The sequence below is a fragment of the Neltuma alba genome, unplaced genomic scaffold, assembly GCF_004799145.2.
Source record: "Neltuma alba isolate B1F8T4 unplaced genomic scaffold, ASM479914v2 tig00012795_pilon, whole genome shotgun sequence".
In the NCBI taxonomy this organism is placed as follows: domain Eukaryota; kingdom Viridiplantae; phylum Streptophyta; class Magnoliopsida; order Fabales; family Fabaceae; genus Neltuma; species Neltuma alba.
In genome coordinates, this window is record NW_021637194.1 from 286,361 (window position 1) to 303,843 (window position 17,483).

Genomic DNA, 17,483 nt, shown 5'->3' on the forward strand with positions numbered 1-17,483 from the left:
CAAATTTTTGAATGCACAACGTTTTTAAGTGAAAACTTTCTAAATAAATTTACACCTTAAACCTTTTATTAATATCGTGTTGACTTTTTTTTTTTCTTTTTTCAAATAACTTGAAGTGATCCCATGTGGCATTGGCTTCGCAACGAAAAACAAGCATAGCTTCTTACGCAGCTGGTTTAGGAGAGAAGTGATTCTTTGAGATGGTAAAGTGAGAATGCTGAATAATGAATGTGTTAGATTTTGATTTTTTTTTTCAATAATACTAAAATTTATTAAGCAAACACAAGTAGACGAAGCTCTCCACCTTAAACCTCCCCCTCTATGATAGGTGGTGGTTAATTGAGGAAATAAAAATTGCTTTATGAGAAAGTTGGGCTAAATAATTAGCGGTTCAAATGGATTTCTTGTGAGATTTTCAAATTTTAAAAGGACAATTACAAATTTTAGCCCCTTACGAATATTTGAACGGGGTAAAAAAATAAAAACCCAACTGACTCAAATGCACATGTGTACATGTAATTTTCGATTTCTTACTTCTTGCGATTTCTGCCCATTTCTCCGCGCCTCGCTTCCCAAAAAGATACTCAGCTGTGGAGCTGAGAGCCTGAAACCAATCCAATCCTTTGGCTTCCGAGGCCAGCTGTACCGACCTCCAGCGGACCAGCGGGTTAACTCAAAAATCAGAAGCTTTTACCCGCTGAATCATTCTACACCCTTTTTGGTCAATTCATGCCTCTCTTTGCGCCTTCAACCTCAGAAGCTTTCGTTTCCTTCCCATGAAATCCCATTTCCTGCCTGAGTTCCGATAATCTATTTCAATTCCCATCTATCTTTGGTTTTTCTGAGGAAAGATGCAGCTTGATCTGGAATCATTGTCAGAAGCAACTTCTGGTGCCATTGGTTCCCTTGTTAGCACAACCGTCTTGTACCCTCTCGATACTTGCAAGACCAAATATCAAGCTGAAGTTCAGGCTAAACAACAGCGAAGATACAGGTTGAATCATTTCCAGACAATTCTATCAGTATTTGTTAGTTGGATTACAATTTGCATCATGTTAATTATATTAGGATGTTCTAATCTTTTTGTCCGATTTCCTTTGAAGTAGCTTGTTTAACTATCAGTGTGAAATTGTTGGCCAAAAAAAAAAAAAAAACTATCAGCGTGAAATTATACATTATAATGTTTGCCAAAGTGATAAGTCAACTATACTGTTCTTGTTGGCAAATCCAGTTTCGAGTATATCTTACTGGCGTGTTCATTAGCGAGTAGAACAGCAGACTATCAGGAACATGCGTAAATCTTTCTGTAGTTGGTCTTCCATGCTCAGTATTAACCATCCACTACTAACCTAGTATGGAAAAAGAAAGCAGCAGAGCGTAATGGGAAAATTTTGTTGAGTTGATCAAGCAGAAGGGGGAAAAATCATCGATGGTTTCAACAATAAACCGCGTATTGCCAACTTCACATTTCCGCTTTTCCTACTGTCACTCCAAGGTTAACTATTAAATTATTTAATCACGCTTAGTAAACTTGTTTGCTCTAACTCATGCAGGAATATTTCTGATGTTTTATGGGAAGCTATTTCTACTCGTCAGGTGCTTTCACTGTACCAAGGCCTTGGGACGAAGAACATCCAATCCTTCATTTCGTCATTTCTTTATTTCTATGGATACAGCTACTTTAGGAGGTTATACCTGAAGAAAACTGGAAAGAAGACCATCGGAACGAAAGCAAACTTGGTTGTTGCCACTGCTGCTGGGGTCTGTACAATAGTAGTAACACAGGCAAGTAATAGCTATCAACGTTTTCAGATCAGAATTTTTGTTTGTTAGCTGCCATGTGCCTGTTGTAGTGCGGTTAATAATTCGAGCTGTAGGTTGCTGCATGTAACCAAGTTCTTCTTCCTTTGATAGTTTCAGCTATAGGCATCACAAGAAGACATTAAGTACAGTTTAAAGTTTTAATTATCTATGATATCGGCTCAGGTGGTTTGAATGGATGGGTATACAAGGAAGGTTCTAGGTTAGAGTCTCTATGTACAAAGGCAAGAGAGCAGGAAAAAGAATGTAGTCAAACAATGTTGTAGACTTTTCCAAGCGGACTTTTTAATTGCTAAAATCAAAAGAAATGGGCCAACTGGTAATCAGTAACAAAAGCATCCAAACCATGCTTTCATTGTTCTTGGGTGAATCATTATTCAGTGACTATGACTCCTATTATCATGCACATTTAACATCTAGTTGTACTTCACAGCCCTTAGATACGGCAGCCTCAAGGATGCAGACTAGCGAATTTGGAAAATCCAAGGGATTTTGGAAGACCCTTTCGGAGGGTACATGGAGTGAGGCATTTGATGGCCTCGGGATATCTCTTCTTTTAACATCAAACCCGTCTATTCAGGTATTAGTCTTTCACAGAATATGTATACAATCATGGCATAGAGGGATTTCTTTCATATTATTTCAGATTAGCTTGAGAACAACCTAAATTCAGAAAAGTTTTTATTTTTGCCCGACAGTATACGGCATATGATCAACTGAAACAGAGACTACTAAAGGGAAAGATGAGCAAGAAAATAGGTGCAAAGTCGTCCCCGGAAGCTCTTTCTGCCTTTTCTGCCTTCATGCTGGGTGCAGTCTCAAAATGTGTTGCCACGTGCCTAACATACCCAGCTATCAGGTGGATGGTCGTGTCAATTCATCTATCCCTCATTCAGGAAACATGGTTCCTAAAGAAGGAGGGGACATTTCATTTTATTCATATCTAAAGTTTCTGCTGCCTTTTCTCTTCATCTTATTTATTTGCTTGGGCCATTTTGCGGACTACGTGATGAAAGTTGTTTTAAACTGCCTATAGGTGTAAGGTTATGATTCAATCAGCTGAGTCAGATGACAATCGGAGTACAGAAGCTGAGCGAAGAGCACAACGAACAATCTCAGGTGCACTCTATACTATTTGGAGAAGAGAAGGCTTGCTGGGGTTTTTCAACGGATTGCAGGCGCAGATATTGAAAACTGTTCTGAGCGCAGCGCTACTTCTGATGGTAAAGGAAAAGATCACGAAGACGTCATGGATTTTGATGCACATGATTGGCAGGTATCTGTCTACTCCTCCCAAAGTAAAGGAAGCTTGAGTTAGCGATAGGTACTTCACGAATCAATTTCTCATCCGAGAAGATGCTTATATGGTGGATTCGGAGCCTCTCTTCTTTCCTTTTCATCCTCTTTCCTCCTTTTCCTTTTTTAACCATTAAATTAATATTTTAATAGTTCAGATTTAAATCTTTTTAAAATTATTATTAAAATATGAAATTATGAAAATAAATAAGAAATTACAAACTATATTAAATTTAATTTTAATAGTTTGCAAATACACTAAATGTTTTTAAATTTTTTTTATAAATAGTTTATAAGAAATTAAAATCTAAACTGTTAAAATATGTTAATCTAATGGTTCAAAAAAAAAGAAAGGAAAGAGGATAAGAAAAGAAAAGGAGAGGTTCCGCTTACATGGTTGTCTTCCATGGAGGAAAATTGGTGCTTAGTTAGAAGTCTACGTCAGCTCGTAACGGGGCATGGACCTCCCATCGTAAGCAGTGCAATGAAATGCTGAATCTGCACTCTTTGCACCTAATCTGGTCATTGATGATGGATTTTTTTATTATTATTGTTAAAGTTTTTAGCATTGACAAGGTATGCTATGGAATATGGATTTCCTATCATATAGGACGGCCGGATTCTCTCTGATGTATCTTTTGGGAAAGACTGCATGATGATCTGTTCTCAAAGTTCATAATATATTTTGGCCAATAAAAATGAGTTCATAATTGGGTGTGCTATGGTTATATATATATATATAGATAGATAGAGAGAAAGAGACACACACACGTTATTAGTGTCCTTGTTCTCTGTAAAACCCGAATTCATACTTGTTTTCTTTTTCCAAATCTCACGGAACGTAGTTAAAATGCCTCGGCCAAAAGTAATTCTGAACGCCCCGTGGCAAAAACAAAACAGCAAATTTTGAATTCAACCCAGGAAAAAAGTGAGTTTTTGCCATCTGCTTAAATTTCATACTCTTTACATCCTAAAACTGAATCAGAAGATGAATTTGAACCGCATTTATGATTGAACCTCAAAATCAAATGAGCAATGTCAGCACTTCCAAATTTAAAATTGAGATACCCGTAGCAGGTTGCAAAAGAATGCTTCTTTACTGCACAGGCCTTCCTTTCCATTCTGCCGACAAATTACAATGCCGAGTATCTGCGCAGCGTGCCTTATATTTTTACCACAGAATCAGTGGTTTTTTGTAGCCTTATCTCACACGAGAAAGACCTCTCTGGTCTTACTCTATTTTATCAGCAAGATACTCTGCTTTTAATTCTATGTTAGAGGTGCCGAGCTTAAGGAAGCTCGATAACTATTGATTCGTTGGAAAAGATTATCCTTCTCATCTGGAAGGGAATCACGAGAATCTAAACGCACTCTCAAGATGTAATCTTTACTGAGCTGTCAGTTTCAAGGATGCGCGACACATCTTGTTTTCCAAACAATGGACTTAAACAATATTCCTCCATGACTTAACATAAAACCCATTTAGCTAATTTGATTAGATTAAAAAAATTAGATAAGTTAGTTAATTATAAGAAATATGATATATTTTTCTTAGAATATCATAATCATCTTTCTTAATATCCTTCCTCTCTCACTTACTTCATTATGATTGGGGAAATATTCATAGAGGTAATTTTAAAAAAAAATTAATAAATACTATATTTAAAATTAAAATTAATTTAACAATTAAATCTTATATTAAGGATCGGAAGAGTAACATCATCATATTAAATAAAGATTTGAAATAAACGGATATTGACCGCTGCAGCAGCATCTTTTCAATTTAATCCGAACCGATTAGTAGCATTAGTTTAGTAGTGCTCCAATGGTATGGGAAAGAGTCAACCAGATCAAGATCGAATCCTACGGAAGATTCAACCTTGTTCTTGCCTCTCGGAAAAATCGTTGTAGTAAAATTACTACCTGCTATGTTTAATATAAAAACTAAATTAAAAAAAAAACTAGTTAAATTAGTTATTTGTAATAAATAAGTATTATTTTTCCTAAAATATTTTTACTAATAAATGTATTGGTTAGAACTATTATTATTACAAAGAACCATTTTGAAAAAAAAAAAGATAAATATAATAAGCAAAATAGATTGGAGTCTTATATTTAAAATCAAAATAAAAATCAATCAGTTAAGATTGGGAGGTAGTATGTAGAAATATCAAGTTCAGTACCCAAATGCAAGAAAATTCTGATGAGCATATCTATACAATCAGAAACCCTGACTCAGTAATCCCGGATCAGTCATTGTTCCCCTTCCAATCCAGCGCCCTTTAACTGTTCAGAAATAGATGAAAAAAAAAAACAATAAATGATCAAGTATAGCAATCAAAAGGCCTATTACTCTAACCCGGAAGGTGTGGTTAGCCATAGGGCATATTCTCCATTAAAGTGTCGAGGGTTTGATCCTTATTTTGGATATGGAAAAGCTTTAAAACTTTGACCAGCTGTTCCACCCATCGAGGTGCCTACAAACCAGTAAAGGGATTAGTCATTAGGTACCCAGTAGATACCATGATATTTCATAAAAAAAAAAAAGGACTATTACTCTTTAAATTTGATAGAGGCTGGGCAGATGATTTAAATAAGCAAGAAAGGCTTTCGTGCAAGAATTGCTCGATAGGAGGGGGGGGGGGGGAAGAAACATATAATATGAGATGAAATTAGCTAATCCCAGAAAAATGGTAAGTGGAAGATAGAATATCGAGTGAGAGTAGTCGTCACTGCATTTGACTGTGTGACTCAAGAGAATGGAGGAAGCAAGCAGCGAGAAATGCAGAGAAAACTTGGCCAACGCCATTGACGGTACTTGTTTGGTGGAGGACCTTTTCTTTTCCAGAGTCTGGTTTTCTTGACTTAATTCTTGGGGGTACTTCAGTGCTTGTCAGTCGTCACCTTACCTACAGTTCCTTCCAAGGCGGAGGAATAAGATATTTATTATTCTCAACGGGAAAGCACCGACATAGTTCGGTGCACGCCATGCGTTTCTTTCCAACGCATTGGGACTGGGGAGGGCCGTCAGGATCCTCGTCAAAGTCAATTTGGACAAAGGTCGTTTGAGGGCGAAATGGTGTCATTTTGGTTTCTTCAGAGTGGAAACATGCAAGACAGGGTTCATGCCAGATGGATTTTTTTGGGGAAAAAAAATGTGTTAACTACATATTAAATTTCTGCTTTATATCGGTACCAAGAGGCAAGAGTAGTCGTTGTGAAAATAAGTTCATTGCCTTTTTGTACCTATCAACTATTAGTATCACAACTTTATTTATAACATAGTTTTTCTGGCCAAAATGACGAGGAGCTTGTTTTGACTAACATCCAATATGTTAATCTGTTCATTTATCATTCAATTGACACAAGAGGAATCAGCTTGAAAGTTGATAACTTTACTCTCAGCTTATTAAGTTTTCATGTCAACTGATGGCCTATCAAAATCATGAAACTGCCCTGTATCCTTGCTCCACGCTTCAAGACAAACCAATTTCTGTCATTGAAAACTATCTTCTTCAAGTGGGAAAGTTCTGGCGGTGGCCAAGGGAATAAGGGATCATTCCACCTCACTCATGCAATTAAATCGCAAAGTCCAGGTCTGAACCACTAGAATATTTGGTAATTAAGTAAATTCCAAAATCCAGGAGGGCCAAATTGTCACTTCACACCGCAAATTCAGATCCTCCGGACACAAACAAACCAAATTGGTGGATGCAGTTGAATTCGGATAGCGTGGCCCAATCCTCCAATAGACTAGTGTCCACGTAAGCAAATCTCAGCTTCATATGTAGGACATCATTTGCATCTCCCCTGTAATTCAAATGGCCTTCACTGACAACTGAATTTCCTCTCCTGAAAAAATGGCGGTCTCAGCGGATTGCCGGATATCTCTGTCGGCCTCCGTCCAGTTACGTAGAGCAAGGGGATTGGCCGGCAGGAACTGCAAGCGCGTGAAGTTCTCCAATGGGGAACTCATGGGACAGAAGCTCATGCTTCCCAAACTTTCGCAACAACGAAATGGTTCTCATTGCACTAAAAACAATACCATGCAACCAATCTACATGTCTCTGACTGCTGATGTCCCCACTGCATCCAAGGTTAAGCTCAACCTCACTTTCTTCTCCTTCTCTCCCCTAGCTCTAACACAAATCCACTTACAAGAAACAAAACTAAGAATAGGATGGTAGCTTAGACATGTATTTTGGTGAAGCAGCATGCCAAACGTTGGCATTATATTTAGAGACTATGGTTAAGGTCAAGAAACAAGCCAATGGCATTGTGACCCAATGATACCAAGTTCTCTTGGTTTGGGAAGTTCAATTCTACTTGTTTTTAAACCGTTTATTTAAATAAACTTGCAGCACACTCATTTGTGACTGAGGAATATGCACAAAAGGTTGCTCATTGGTACCAAAAAAGTATATACAGCGTTCCTTTGCACTTTTTTTTTGGGGTACAATGTTCCTCTGCCTCTGCTAAAGCTGTTCATGAAATTAAATGAGGTGGGTGGGTACAAAAATCAGGGAATCTTTCCCTTGGGGGATAGGATTTGGGTTTATCAGCAACTATTTGAGTTGAATAAAGCCCATTTTGAATGGCCCATTACTTTCTGAGTCCCAAAATTTAAGCATCATATGCTGTGGGCAAGTGCAGTTAAGGGACCTGGACATGGAAAGAAGGGACCCACGGACAGTTGTAGCAGTTATACTCGGCGGAGGAGCTGGAACTCGTCTCTTCCCTCTCACCAAGCGCCGTGCCAAACCTGCTGTATGCCTCTTTTTCTGATCTTTCCTCATTTTATTTTGTTTTCTCTTAATCATCAACCTTCTCAGCTATGCAAGAAATAAAGTGAATTATAAAGAAGCAATATTCGTGGATAATTACATGTTTAATCATACCTTTACAGAAGGATTCTGCTTAACGAATTTAATGCAATAGTGCATTTGGTGAGGATAGTATTATATGGAGCCACATGAGTCTGATGATCTTGTGTGGGATTTTCTGTGGTAGGTTCCTATTGGAGGCGCTTACAGGCTAATTGACGTGCCCATGAGCAATTGCATCAACAGTGGGATCAACAAAGTTTACATTCTCACTCAGTTCAATTCAGCTTCACTCAACAGGCATATTGCTCGTGCTTACAACTCTGGCACTGGGGTTACCTTCGGAGATGGCTATGTCGAGGTATCTGAGGGCCACCGCGTCCATTAAAGACTTCTGGAAATTAGATGATTAAGTAAACTAGAAGCATGTTTGATTCGAAAAAGATCGGTTGAGGCTGCATTTGCTAGTTCTGCAGGTTCTCGCGGCTACTCAAACTCCAGGGGAAGCAGGGAAAAGGTGGTTTCAGGGCACTGCAGATGCTGTGCGTCAGTTCCATTGGCTCTTTGAGGTATTACAGAAATAAGAGCAACCATGTTCTGTGAGATAACTCTCTTTTTAAGTGTTTGACGGGAGTTATTTAGCGAACAAAATTTGAGAACTATTTTGCACGTATAATATCATTTTTCAAACAATTTAGAGGATGCTTTCATGATGCAGGATGCAAGAAGTAAGGACATTGAAGATGTGTTGATTCTTTCCGGGGATCACCTGTACAGGATGGACTATATGGACTTTGTTCAAGTAAGGAACTCTACAGTTAAATCAAACAATGACCCCCCCCCCGGTTCTATGAAAACATTCGAAAGCTTGACAATTGGATTTCTTTTGGGATAATCTTCATTTCCAGAATCACCGGCAGAGCGGTGCAGACATAACTCTTTCTTGTTTGCCTATGGATGATAGGTAGGCCACTTTTCAAATATTGGATTGTTCGTAAGCTTATTTCAACATGTATGAACCCTCAAATATATAGCTGGGGATCATTATTGATTAACCTCCTCTTCATCATACTTGACTGGCAAATAAACATATCCTAGGATACCTAGGTCTAGTGTTTGCTACTACAGTAAATTTGGTCCTCTGATGTTATCTTTTTACTCTAATGAACTCTGTAATAGAGCTTGTTCTATTCATCTCCAACTTCCATGATTATCAAAATACATATATTTGAAATTCTACTGTGCATTCATGGTAGCCGCGCCTCAGACTTCGGTCTAATGAAGATAGACAACAAAGGAAGGATCCTTTCATTCAGTGAAAAGCCCAAGGGGGAAGACTTGAAAGCAATGGTAAACCTCACGTCTATCATACCGCTAATACAAGTTTCATAGATTTAGGACGCTAATGCTGCTCATATTTCAGCAAGTAGATACAACAGTGCTGGGCCTTTCAAGGGAGGAGGCTCAAAAGAAACCATATATTGCTTCCATGGGAGTGTACGTTTTCAGGAAGGAGATACTTCTTAACCTATTAAGGTGCTGATAACTATCTATTGAACTATTACCTCAAAGTACAGAAATATACAAACAACAGAACTTGATTCCCCATCATAGACCTAATTGTTTTGCTATGCGCTATAAATATACGTCATCCAGGTGGCGTTTCCCAACTGCAAATGACTTTGGATCAGAGGTCATTCCTGCCTCGGCCAGAGAATTCTACATGAAGGTCTGACTAATTATTTCAGAACACTGATGTATAAGTCTACACGCTTGTCTAAGATATTTTTTCATACTTATGGCTCCACTGTAATGCTCAGTACACCTGACAAGAGGGGAATTTTTTTTTTTTTTTTAAAAAGAACGTTGCAAATCAAATTTTTGGAGAGATCACATGAAAAATTATTCCACTTCATATTTTGGTTCAAGCAGAGTGGAAAAGAAAGTGGACACTTACCCCGGGATCCATCTAAAAGTTTACTGTCACATATTACAACTATTTACTAATATAACGAAAATTACGCATGCAGGCTTATCTCTTCAATGATTACTGGGCAGATATAGGAACCATCAGATCCTTCTTTGAGGCAAATCTAGCCCTCACCGAACATGTGAGCGTCAAATATACCAGTCAATGCCTCTTTTCTTGATCTTCAGCATCATGTATATAAATTTTTCGCTGAGGAGAAATTGTCGAGGATGATCATAGTCTGAACAAACATATGAAATCAACTTACTTGCATACTTAAAATTATCTAATTTTTTCACAGATATGAATGAAATGATTGAGACCTGAGTTGTCAAAACTAATCTGCTCACTTAATCGAGCTAAAATAGTGGACTGGATTGCAATAATTATTACGTAGTTTCTTAACTAATTTATTCTCGCTCAATCACTAATATAGTTCAATGCAGCCTCCCAGGTTTAGCTTTTATGACGCAGCAAAACCAATGTATACATCAAGGAGGAACTTACCACCTTCAAAGATTGACAACTGCAAGGTTAGTTTCTCTACCTTTGAACTTGCTCTTGGCGAATTATGAAAAGGAACCAACGCCAAGAAGCAATATGCAGCATACCCTAAATCTCTTGCTTCATAGTATTCTCAGGATTTGGTGGGTTCTTTGACGAGCCAAGGGATAAAAAGCAGAAAGGTCCAATGGGGAAGTGGGGAAGAAGAAAAAGAAACGTGAGAGTTTTCTCCTCGCCCACCAAACCATCAATAACCTTTGACCCTAATTGAAAAATTAAGATCAATATATAGGATCAAAATGTGAACGATATTAATGATGTATAGAGAGCTTTTTCATATATACATGCCCCTGGAAACATATTAATAGTAATCTATTCAAAAGTAGGAGGTCCAGATTCTTCAGCTCGTTCGGAGTGTGTTTTAACACCCTCCTACCGGGGAAAAGTTTGCTTTCAACTTCGAAGGTGCTATCAAAACTGTTATTGTCCTTGTGCAGATTGCTGATTCAATAATATCGCATGGAAGCTTCTTGACCAATTCCTCGATAGAACACAGTGTAGTTGGAATCAGATCCAGAATAAACTCGAACGTTCATTTGAAGGTTTCGTATCTCAGTTTCCAGTTTTAACAGCTGTGCGCAGATATCTGATTATTCTCCAGTTGCTTACATTATGGGCATGAATTAATCATTCTGGGGTTTGTTGTTGAGTGAAATTCTGATAAGTTCTTTGTGCAAGTTTATAATAACCTGCTTATTTGTCAGGTGCGCTCATTTAGCTCTATTGTATCATTATTGTAAGCAGGATACAGTGATGCTTGGTGCTGATTTCTATGAAACGGACTCTGAAATAGCAGCACTGTTGGCGGAGGGAAGAGTACCTATTGGAATAGGAGAAAATACAACGATCAAGTACAATCTACAACTTGGCATTTTTCTATGTTCTAACCATTTTTCTTTTACTGTTCTTTCTCATCGCTCATCTCCCGTATCTACAGAGACTGCATTATTGACAAAAACGCCAGAATCGGAAAGAATGTTATCATAGCGAACTCAGAGGTATATTTTTTCCGATCATCATTCTTGGGAAGTAGACGAGAGCTGGTTATGCCATGCTAACTAAATTACACCCACCTTCGCCGAAATCACTTTAGCATAACTAATACACATAGTCTAACTATGGCCGACCATCCATAAAGATAAAGATTGTTGGAAGGCAAAACAGAACTAAACTGGTGTGTTTAATTCAGGAGTAAAGTGGATGAATTTTCAAAGAAGAAAAATACTTGACGCTTGGAGGTCATGTGACTTCAACAGAACTTTCAACAACTAATAAGAGAAATGGTGATTATTAACGGTCACTTTTGCACTAAAATTTCTGGGTTTATATGAACTGCAGGGCATACAGGAGGCTGACAGATCTTCAGAAGGGTTCTACATTCGGTCCGGAGTGACCGTTATATTCAAGAACTCAGTAATCGAAGATGGATTCGTAATATAATAATTTCCTCCGTCCTTTTATCTATTTTGACATGGATTAGGTTGAGAATCGAGAAAAAATAAATATTGAAATTGAGTCAGTACTTTTATTTTTTGTTACCATAAATCAATGGTCAATTTCCAGAAAATATCCAATGAAATTAAGTTTCACACTGAAAGGGCCAAGATGTCAGGTGAATGAGAAGTGACATGGTTGTATTTCGCAATTAAAGTAATACTATATACCAATGGAGGTTACAAAAACAAGAGTTTTTCTCCATTTCTTAATTTCCAATTAACAAACCTCATGCAAGAAATTTTAGGTATTAAATAGGTGCAGTAGATTAGTGATGAGCTGCAACGTGAATGTTACTCAATGCTCTATCCCATAATGAAAGATATTTCTTTACCAGAATAATTAAAGATATAACCCACGCCAATTAGTAGTTTCAAAATATAACCACATAGATAATAAACGATTGGTTGAGATGATATTTAGCAAAGTTCTGTTTGGCACTCGGATCATTTGCGAAGATTATCCTCTAATCCCTAACCAGGTCCCAAAAAAAAAAAAAAAAGAAGATGGAAATACAATACTAGGTCTCATCCAAATTCGCAAAAGATCACAACATTTCTAAAATATAACATTATGATAGGGAAATCAATTTTTTTGATCCAAACAATGTTCTACAAATGTAAACATAATGAATAACCTGAAAGTTGGAAGGATAACTCAGACTAATCATAAAGCCAATTTGAGGCAGAATATGCCATCTAATCAATACGCGTGGAAGTTAAGATATGGATTATAAAGTAAGCTCTTCACAATTGAACATTAACTCATTTTCATACTTCTGGAGAACAAACCGCTCCTCTGGAACTATGATAGTGGTAACAGTACATTTCATGTCAGAAAAAGGTTTCCTACAAGTCCTACCTGCCCGATGAAGATAATCTATGGCAGTCTTGGGCAGATCAAAGTTGTAAATGTGGGACATTTCCGGAAGGTCAACTCCTCTTGAAGCTATATCTGTTGCTACAAGAAGAGAGCCGCCACCTTTCCTTGCCTCCTGCATCAAAGATGGCAAATATGGAGCCATGCTTAGCATGAGCAAGGACCAGCAGTTCTAATTTGGTTTTCAAATGGGAACAGCTTTTTCATCTTAGCCTCATATACCAATTCCCAAGCAAAGAATGGCACTTACCAACAGTGAAACTGCCCGTGAATTGAAATTCATATCTTCCTCAAGGAGGAGGATATCTAAAGAACCTTGGTATGAAGTCTTCAGAAAGTCAACCAGAAGGGACGTTGATGGAGCATTTCCTGCCTGTTTTGACCTCTTAGACTGCATAAATAAGAATCTGATATTCAGACTACAAAGAACTTTCAGCATATTCACATAGATTGGATCAAAAGACAGTAGATGCAGACATATTGGATGATTATTTGAAGGTACAAGAAACCAAGTTCAATAATACTAGCATAAGACATCTAAAATCTTTGATTCTACCTAGTTTCCCAAGCACCTGATTAGCATGGACTTCGAATAGCACTGAAAAAATAGCATTGAGTAATAATTATTCAAGACCAGACTGCATTATTGTATCAGCGGATATTGATGATGGAATTCACAGCAGTTTTTTCTTTAAAGATGCATTCCAAAAACTGCACAGGAAAATTACTTAAATAATAATCATGTAAAGAAAAGAAGAGGATACTAAAGAAGATATTTTCTCAGACCTGCTCACTGGCAAATATAATGCCAGACTCAGGTGCATCAGATTGTATCAAAGATAACAGGGTTTGTTGCTTCTTGTTCCTATGACATACCTGTTGATTGAAACAGCAATATAAATTGACAACAGCCCAAATACACAATAGGCTTTTAAGAAATAAGTAACCTACAGAAAAGATGTGATTGAGTATAGATAATTGTAGCAGGCAGATAGGCCAACAATGTACAAGAAAGAATAACAAAATTGCTATGATACTTAAGATCTCTTACTACAAATCTATGATGCAGGCGTGATGGCATGGGCTCAACTGGGCTGACATGAATATGGACCACATCACTCTAGAAAATAAATATGGAGACAAAGACCATTAGGAAATCAGTGGTGTGCTTAGGGTAACTCAAAGAAAAACATAAATAGCTTCATCAGCTGACCTTAGTCCATTTCTGCTGCACACAATCATGAAGAAATCGCCTGTGTTGTGGTATAGACGCACTGGCAAAAACCGTTTGACGGTTATTGCATGACGAATACAGAGTTAAAAGTTTTCGAAGGGAACTGACTTGCTTTGAAGAATTGAAAATAAAGTCAACCTAAGAGAACAAAAACACAAAGCTTCAGTTTTCAAAATTATAAGCATTGATAATAATCTATTACCTAGAAGCATAAAGGGCAGCGAAACAAGTTTCAATGATCAAAATACTTTACCTCATCCACTACTAACACCCGCACAGTTTCTAGCTTTAAAAATTGTCTTTCAATTATATGGCATAAACTCCCCACTGTTGCGACTACTATCATTGGAGGCTCTGCCTAAAATTTGAAAGATTAGATGAAGGAGACTTGATGAGCAGAAAAGAGGTACTTATTGCAACAGTTCAAATCCATTTCATGGATATTTGCAAATCTTTTAGGAGTTTATTTCTTGGGCTAAGCAGTCAATAAAGTCAACATAACATCCAAAAGAGCATAATTATCCTGTTTTACAGTTAGGCCAAGAACTGACCTAATCCCAACAAAAGGATTTTTCCCCCATTCCAACATTCGCAACCTCAGGTCAAGCGGACAAAATAGGTCCTTCAAAATCCTGGATCTTCTAGACGTCTAATGAACAATCTAAATAATCTAAAATCAATTAATTTGTTTGATTATTGTCTAAGATTGCATAAATTGGATCAGAGGAAACAACAATTTGAACAAACTTGATCAAAGGCCAAGCAAAAATCATCAGACTCAACTGAAAAGGTAAAAGTTCCTTCACAGTCACAAAAAAAATAGAGAAATGAATCCAGCAGTCTTCTACAGACATTGAATGGCCCGCAACAACTACTTACACCAAATCGGTCTCTGTTTTCCTTTTTTTTTAAATTCACTGAATAAAGCTCGTAAAAGTAAAAGGTGTCTTGGACAGTAAATTACGACAGTAGTACCTTTAGCCAACTCTTGTGTCTTCTCAATGTTCCTCCATCTAAAAGAGCCATGACGGTATATGACTTGTGCTCCTTCTCAACCTCTGTCGGACTTGCTGCCAACATCCTAGCAACTTTAGCAACCTTGTCGTCAAAAAATCAATTTTAGCATTAGCCATTTCCAAGGGAATCGCCTCTGGTACATTGCATTGAATATAATTAGCATGTAACTATGCAATCACAACATCATTGGCATTATTACTTGCATGCCAAGTTCACGGGTGGGCACCACAACAAGAGCTTGCACGGCAGATTTTGCAGCGTCTATGACGGAATATATCAGAAGCACGTATGCGAGCGTCTTCCCAGAACCTGTCTACAGAAGAAATAATACGAGATTACATCAGTAGGCAATGTTTGCCGTTTCACTAGAATAAAACCAAATCCGAGAAGCAAATTAACCTGAGCATGAAGTATGCAATCGCGACCAGATAAAAGAGAAGGCAATGCTTGTCTCTGGACATCTGTAGGCATGACATATCCAATCTCTTCCATCCTGAAACATATTACAGTACCCAAATCATCTCCTTTAGTCAAAATACAATCAATAGTTCCCCCAAGAAAACCAAAAATAATAAAAAGATCACCAGAGTCGTCAAAACCCACGTTTTATTTTTGGCCTCACAGATGATATACATATTTAAATAATCAACATTGGAAAGAAAGAAACTCGTCATCACATCCACTCACAACACAACATGCATAAAGAGAGAGGGCAATTCTGAAAAGCAAGAGGGAAAAGGAAAAGTTCAGAGATTGCCTGTCTAATATATGCCGGGGAACATGGGCTTCGCATATTTCTCTTAACGCATGAGAACCAATTTTATCAACTGCTCCGGGGGCCAAGGAAGACGTATTTAAAAGGGATTGTGGAGTTCTGAACTTGGAGATAAAGCGGAGACCAGGGTTGACGTGATACGTGGAAAAGAAAAAATTGAAGGTATGATTTTGTGAGTGAGAAAGAAAACAAGTAGGAGTTGGCTTCTCAAGGGAAATGGGAACAAGCTGTGCAGGCGAGAAGGCATCCATGGAACCTCAGTTGCATAAAGAAAGGCAGGCTACTGATTAGCAAGAGGAGAGGCAAATAGCAGTGTGGAAGAAAGAAGTCCGAGTGAGACTACGAATTTCGATAGAACGTAATCAATAGGGCTCTTTCAGAGCTCCTTTTCACGGCATGGCACCTCGGTTGCAAAGCGCAAAGTGACAGTAGATTGAAATGAAGATGACGATCGTCTCCAGTCACAAAGTAACTGTTCCTGAGTAAAACGATGCGTTGCATTGTCCAGATTTAAAACGGTGCGGCGTGAGATTAAGCACAGAAATCTATATCTATATCATCTATAAAAAGTTCGACCAAAAAGAAAAAAAATGGCTCAAATATTGCCATCAAATAAGTGGCTTATTCCATAGAATATATCTGATTCACGCCGGTTTTCCATTTTTTGGTCAAAATCGGACTCATACTAGGTACTAGGTAGAATGATTTCCGTGTTGTAACTTGTATTTCCAGCGTCTCCTTGAGAAAATTAAATTCAATATCTTTGTATATCGAGCTAGATGTTAAAATATTTTCATTGATGAACAGAAAAACGCAGCCACTTGCGTGGTTCGGCAGTCACCGGTCAGTTGGCGGTGAACAGAGGAAGCTTGCTGATGCGATGACAAGAGGGGCTTCAAGTTGAACGGTGGAGATAGTCGTGATTACTGATCTTAGTCAGCCTCCAACTCTAACAAGAGAAATCACAACTCATCCTTTTATTGCGTTTCGAGAATCTAAGAATATTTCAAAACGCCATTGTCGCATATACTGGGGGATAATTTAAGGTGTCTTGTTGCGCTATAAGAGCTTGGAAAAAGAGGTGAACTTTGTGTACACTGTCAAAGAAGACTCTGTTTTATTTTGGAGGGGCGGTAAGTATGATGAGGTAACTTGTTTCCCCGGACTAATGAGACTGCCAAAACCTTTTTCTGGTTCCAGTTGCATCCCATGTAATTTTAGGTGGCATTGTCGTCAAACACAAACATGATTTCGGTTTTGGCCGCAAGCAATTGATTAATGGGGCAATTTGAAAGTTTTGATTATCTTCCTGTGAATGGGAAAGTTCGATTCTTTGCCTCTGGTTCTTGCTTCCCCTTGAAACAATTATTGCTGACGAAAAACACTATGCTTCACACCAATTCTGAAGCAGAACTAATCAGCTACCAATAAAAACACAGCTTTAACTCACATCGCAATTACAAACAATCTGCTATAACCAAAAAAAAAAAAAATCTCAATTTCTTGATATTCCTCTAAGAAGCTTAAACCAATTTTGAAGCGCTCTGCATAAAACATGGTATTAAAGAAAGAGAGCAATTTTCCATTCAAACAAACAATGCTCTCCAAGGC

At 37.8% G+C, this 17,483-nt stretch overlaps 3 protein-coding genes across 7 annotated transcripts; 2 read left to right on the plus strand and 1 right to left on the minus strand.

The window, feature by feature from the left end:
* The first annotated feature begins 556 nt into the window (after window positions 1-556).
* Window positions 557-3,270, plus strand: LOC114730986 (peroxisomal adenine nucleotide carrier 1). Of its 2 annotated transcripts, none has more exons than XM_028918107.1 (5): window positions 557-994; window positions 1,554-1,785; window positions 2,255-2,401; window positions 2,520-2,680; window positions 2,858-3,270. In XM_028918107.1, exons 1-5 carry the CDS (start codon window positions 852-854, stop codon window positions 3,132-3,134), a joined length of 960 nt encoding a protein of 319 aa, XP_028773940.1. In that variant the 5' UTR covers window positions 557-851; the 3' UTR covers window positions 3,135-3,270. The 2 variants fall into 2 exon arrangements, with proteins under 2 accessions (XP_028773940.1, XP_028773942.1); XM_028918109.1 differs by having other exon boundaries at window positions 844-1,495; window positions 1,597-1,785.
* Window positions 3,271-6,954: 3,684 nt separating this feature from the next.
* On the plus strand, window positions 6,955-12,065 carry LOC114730982 (glucose-1-phosphate adenylyltransferase large subunit 1, chloroplastic). The gene is made up of 15 exons (XM_028918101.1): window positions 6,955-7,214; window positions 7,771-7,884; window positions 8,128-8,301; window positions 8,417-8,509; window positions 8,659-8,742; window positions 8,849-8,904; window positions 9,197-9,290; window positions 9,364-9,476; window positions 9,597-9,669; window positions 9,971-10,051; window positions 10,356-10,442; window positions 10,911-11,015; window positions 11,218-11,324; window positions 11,411-11,471; window positions 11,812-12,065. Exons 1-15 carry the CDS (start codon window positions 6,978-6,980, stop codon window positions 11,911-11,913), a joined length of 1,581 nt encoding a protein of 526 aa, XP_028773934.1. The 5' UTR covers window positions 6,955-6,977; the 3' UTR covers window positions 11,914-12,065.
* A 446-nt stretch (window positions 12,066-12,511) lies between these two features.
* LOC114730984 (DEAD-box ATP-dependent RNA helicase 58, chloroplastic) lies at window positions 12,512-15,991 on the minus strand. 4 transcript variants are annotated; one of them, XM_028918104.1, is made up of 10 exons: window positions 15,855-15,991; window positions 15,497-15,590; window positions 15,297-15,406; window positions 15,056-15,178; window positions 14,334-14,438; window positions 14,060-14,218; window positions 13,898-13,966; window positions 13,633-13,722; window positions 13,097-13,231; window positions 12,512-12,961 (listed from the first exon to the last, which is right to left on the minus strand). In XM_028918104.1, exons 1-10 carry the CDS (start codon window positions 15,888-15,890, stop codon window positions 12,698-12,700), a joined length of 1,185 nt encoding a protein of 394 aa, XP_028773937.1. In that variant the 5' UTR covers window positions 15,891-15,991; the 3' UTR covers window positions 12,512-12,697. The 4 variants fall into 4 exon arrangements, with proteins under 4 accessions (XP_028773937.1, XP_028773936.1, XP_028773939.1 ...); XM_028918103.1 differs by having other exon boundaries at window positions 13,097-13,237; XM_028918106.1 differs by lacking the exon at window positions 14,334-14,438 and having other exon boundaries at window positions 13,097-13,237.
* Window positions 15,992-17,483: the final 1,492 nt, after the last annotated feature.

Coding starts and splice junctions, on each gene's coding strand:
- LOC114730984 (XM_028918103.1), bottom strand. CDS start 15,890: ATGCGAAGCCCATGTTCCCCGGCATATATTAGACAG. Junction 15,407..15,496: donor ATTGCATACTTCATGCTCAG/GTTAATTTGCTT, acceptor TTCTGTAGACAG/GTTCTGGGAAGACGCTCGCA. Junction 14,219..14,333: donor GGGTGTTAGTAGTGGATGAG/GTAAAGTATTTT, acceptor TTGTTCTCTTAG/GTTGACTTTATTTTCAATTC.
- LOC114730986 (XM_028918107.1), top strand. CDS start 852: ATGCAGCTTGATCTGGAATCATTGTCAGAAGCAACTTCTGGTGCCATT. Junction 1,786..2,254: donor GTACAATAGTAGTAACACAG/GCAAGTAATAGC, acceptor TGTACTTCACAG/CCCTTAGATACGGCAGCCTC. Junction 2,681..2,857: donor CTAACATACCCAGCTATCAG/GTGGATGGTCGT, acceptor AACTGCCTATAG/GTGTAAGGTTATGATTCAAT.
- LOC114730982 (XM_028918101.1), top strand. CDS start 6,978: ATGGCGGTCTCAGCGGATTGCCGGATATCTCTGTCGGCCTCCGTCCAG. Junction 7,215..7,770: donor ATGTCCCCACTGCATCCAAG/GTTAAGCTCAAC, acceptor GGGCAAGTGCAG/TTAAGGGACCTGGACATGGA. Junction 8,743..8,848: donor ACTATATGGACTTTGTTCAA/GTAAGGAACTCT, acceptor CTTCATTTCCAG/AATCACCGGCAGAGCGGTGC.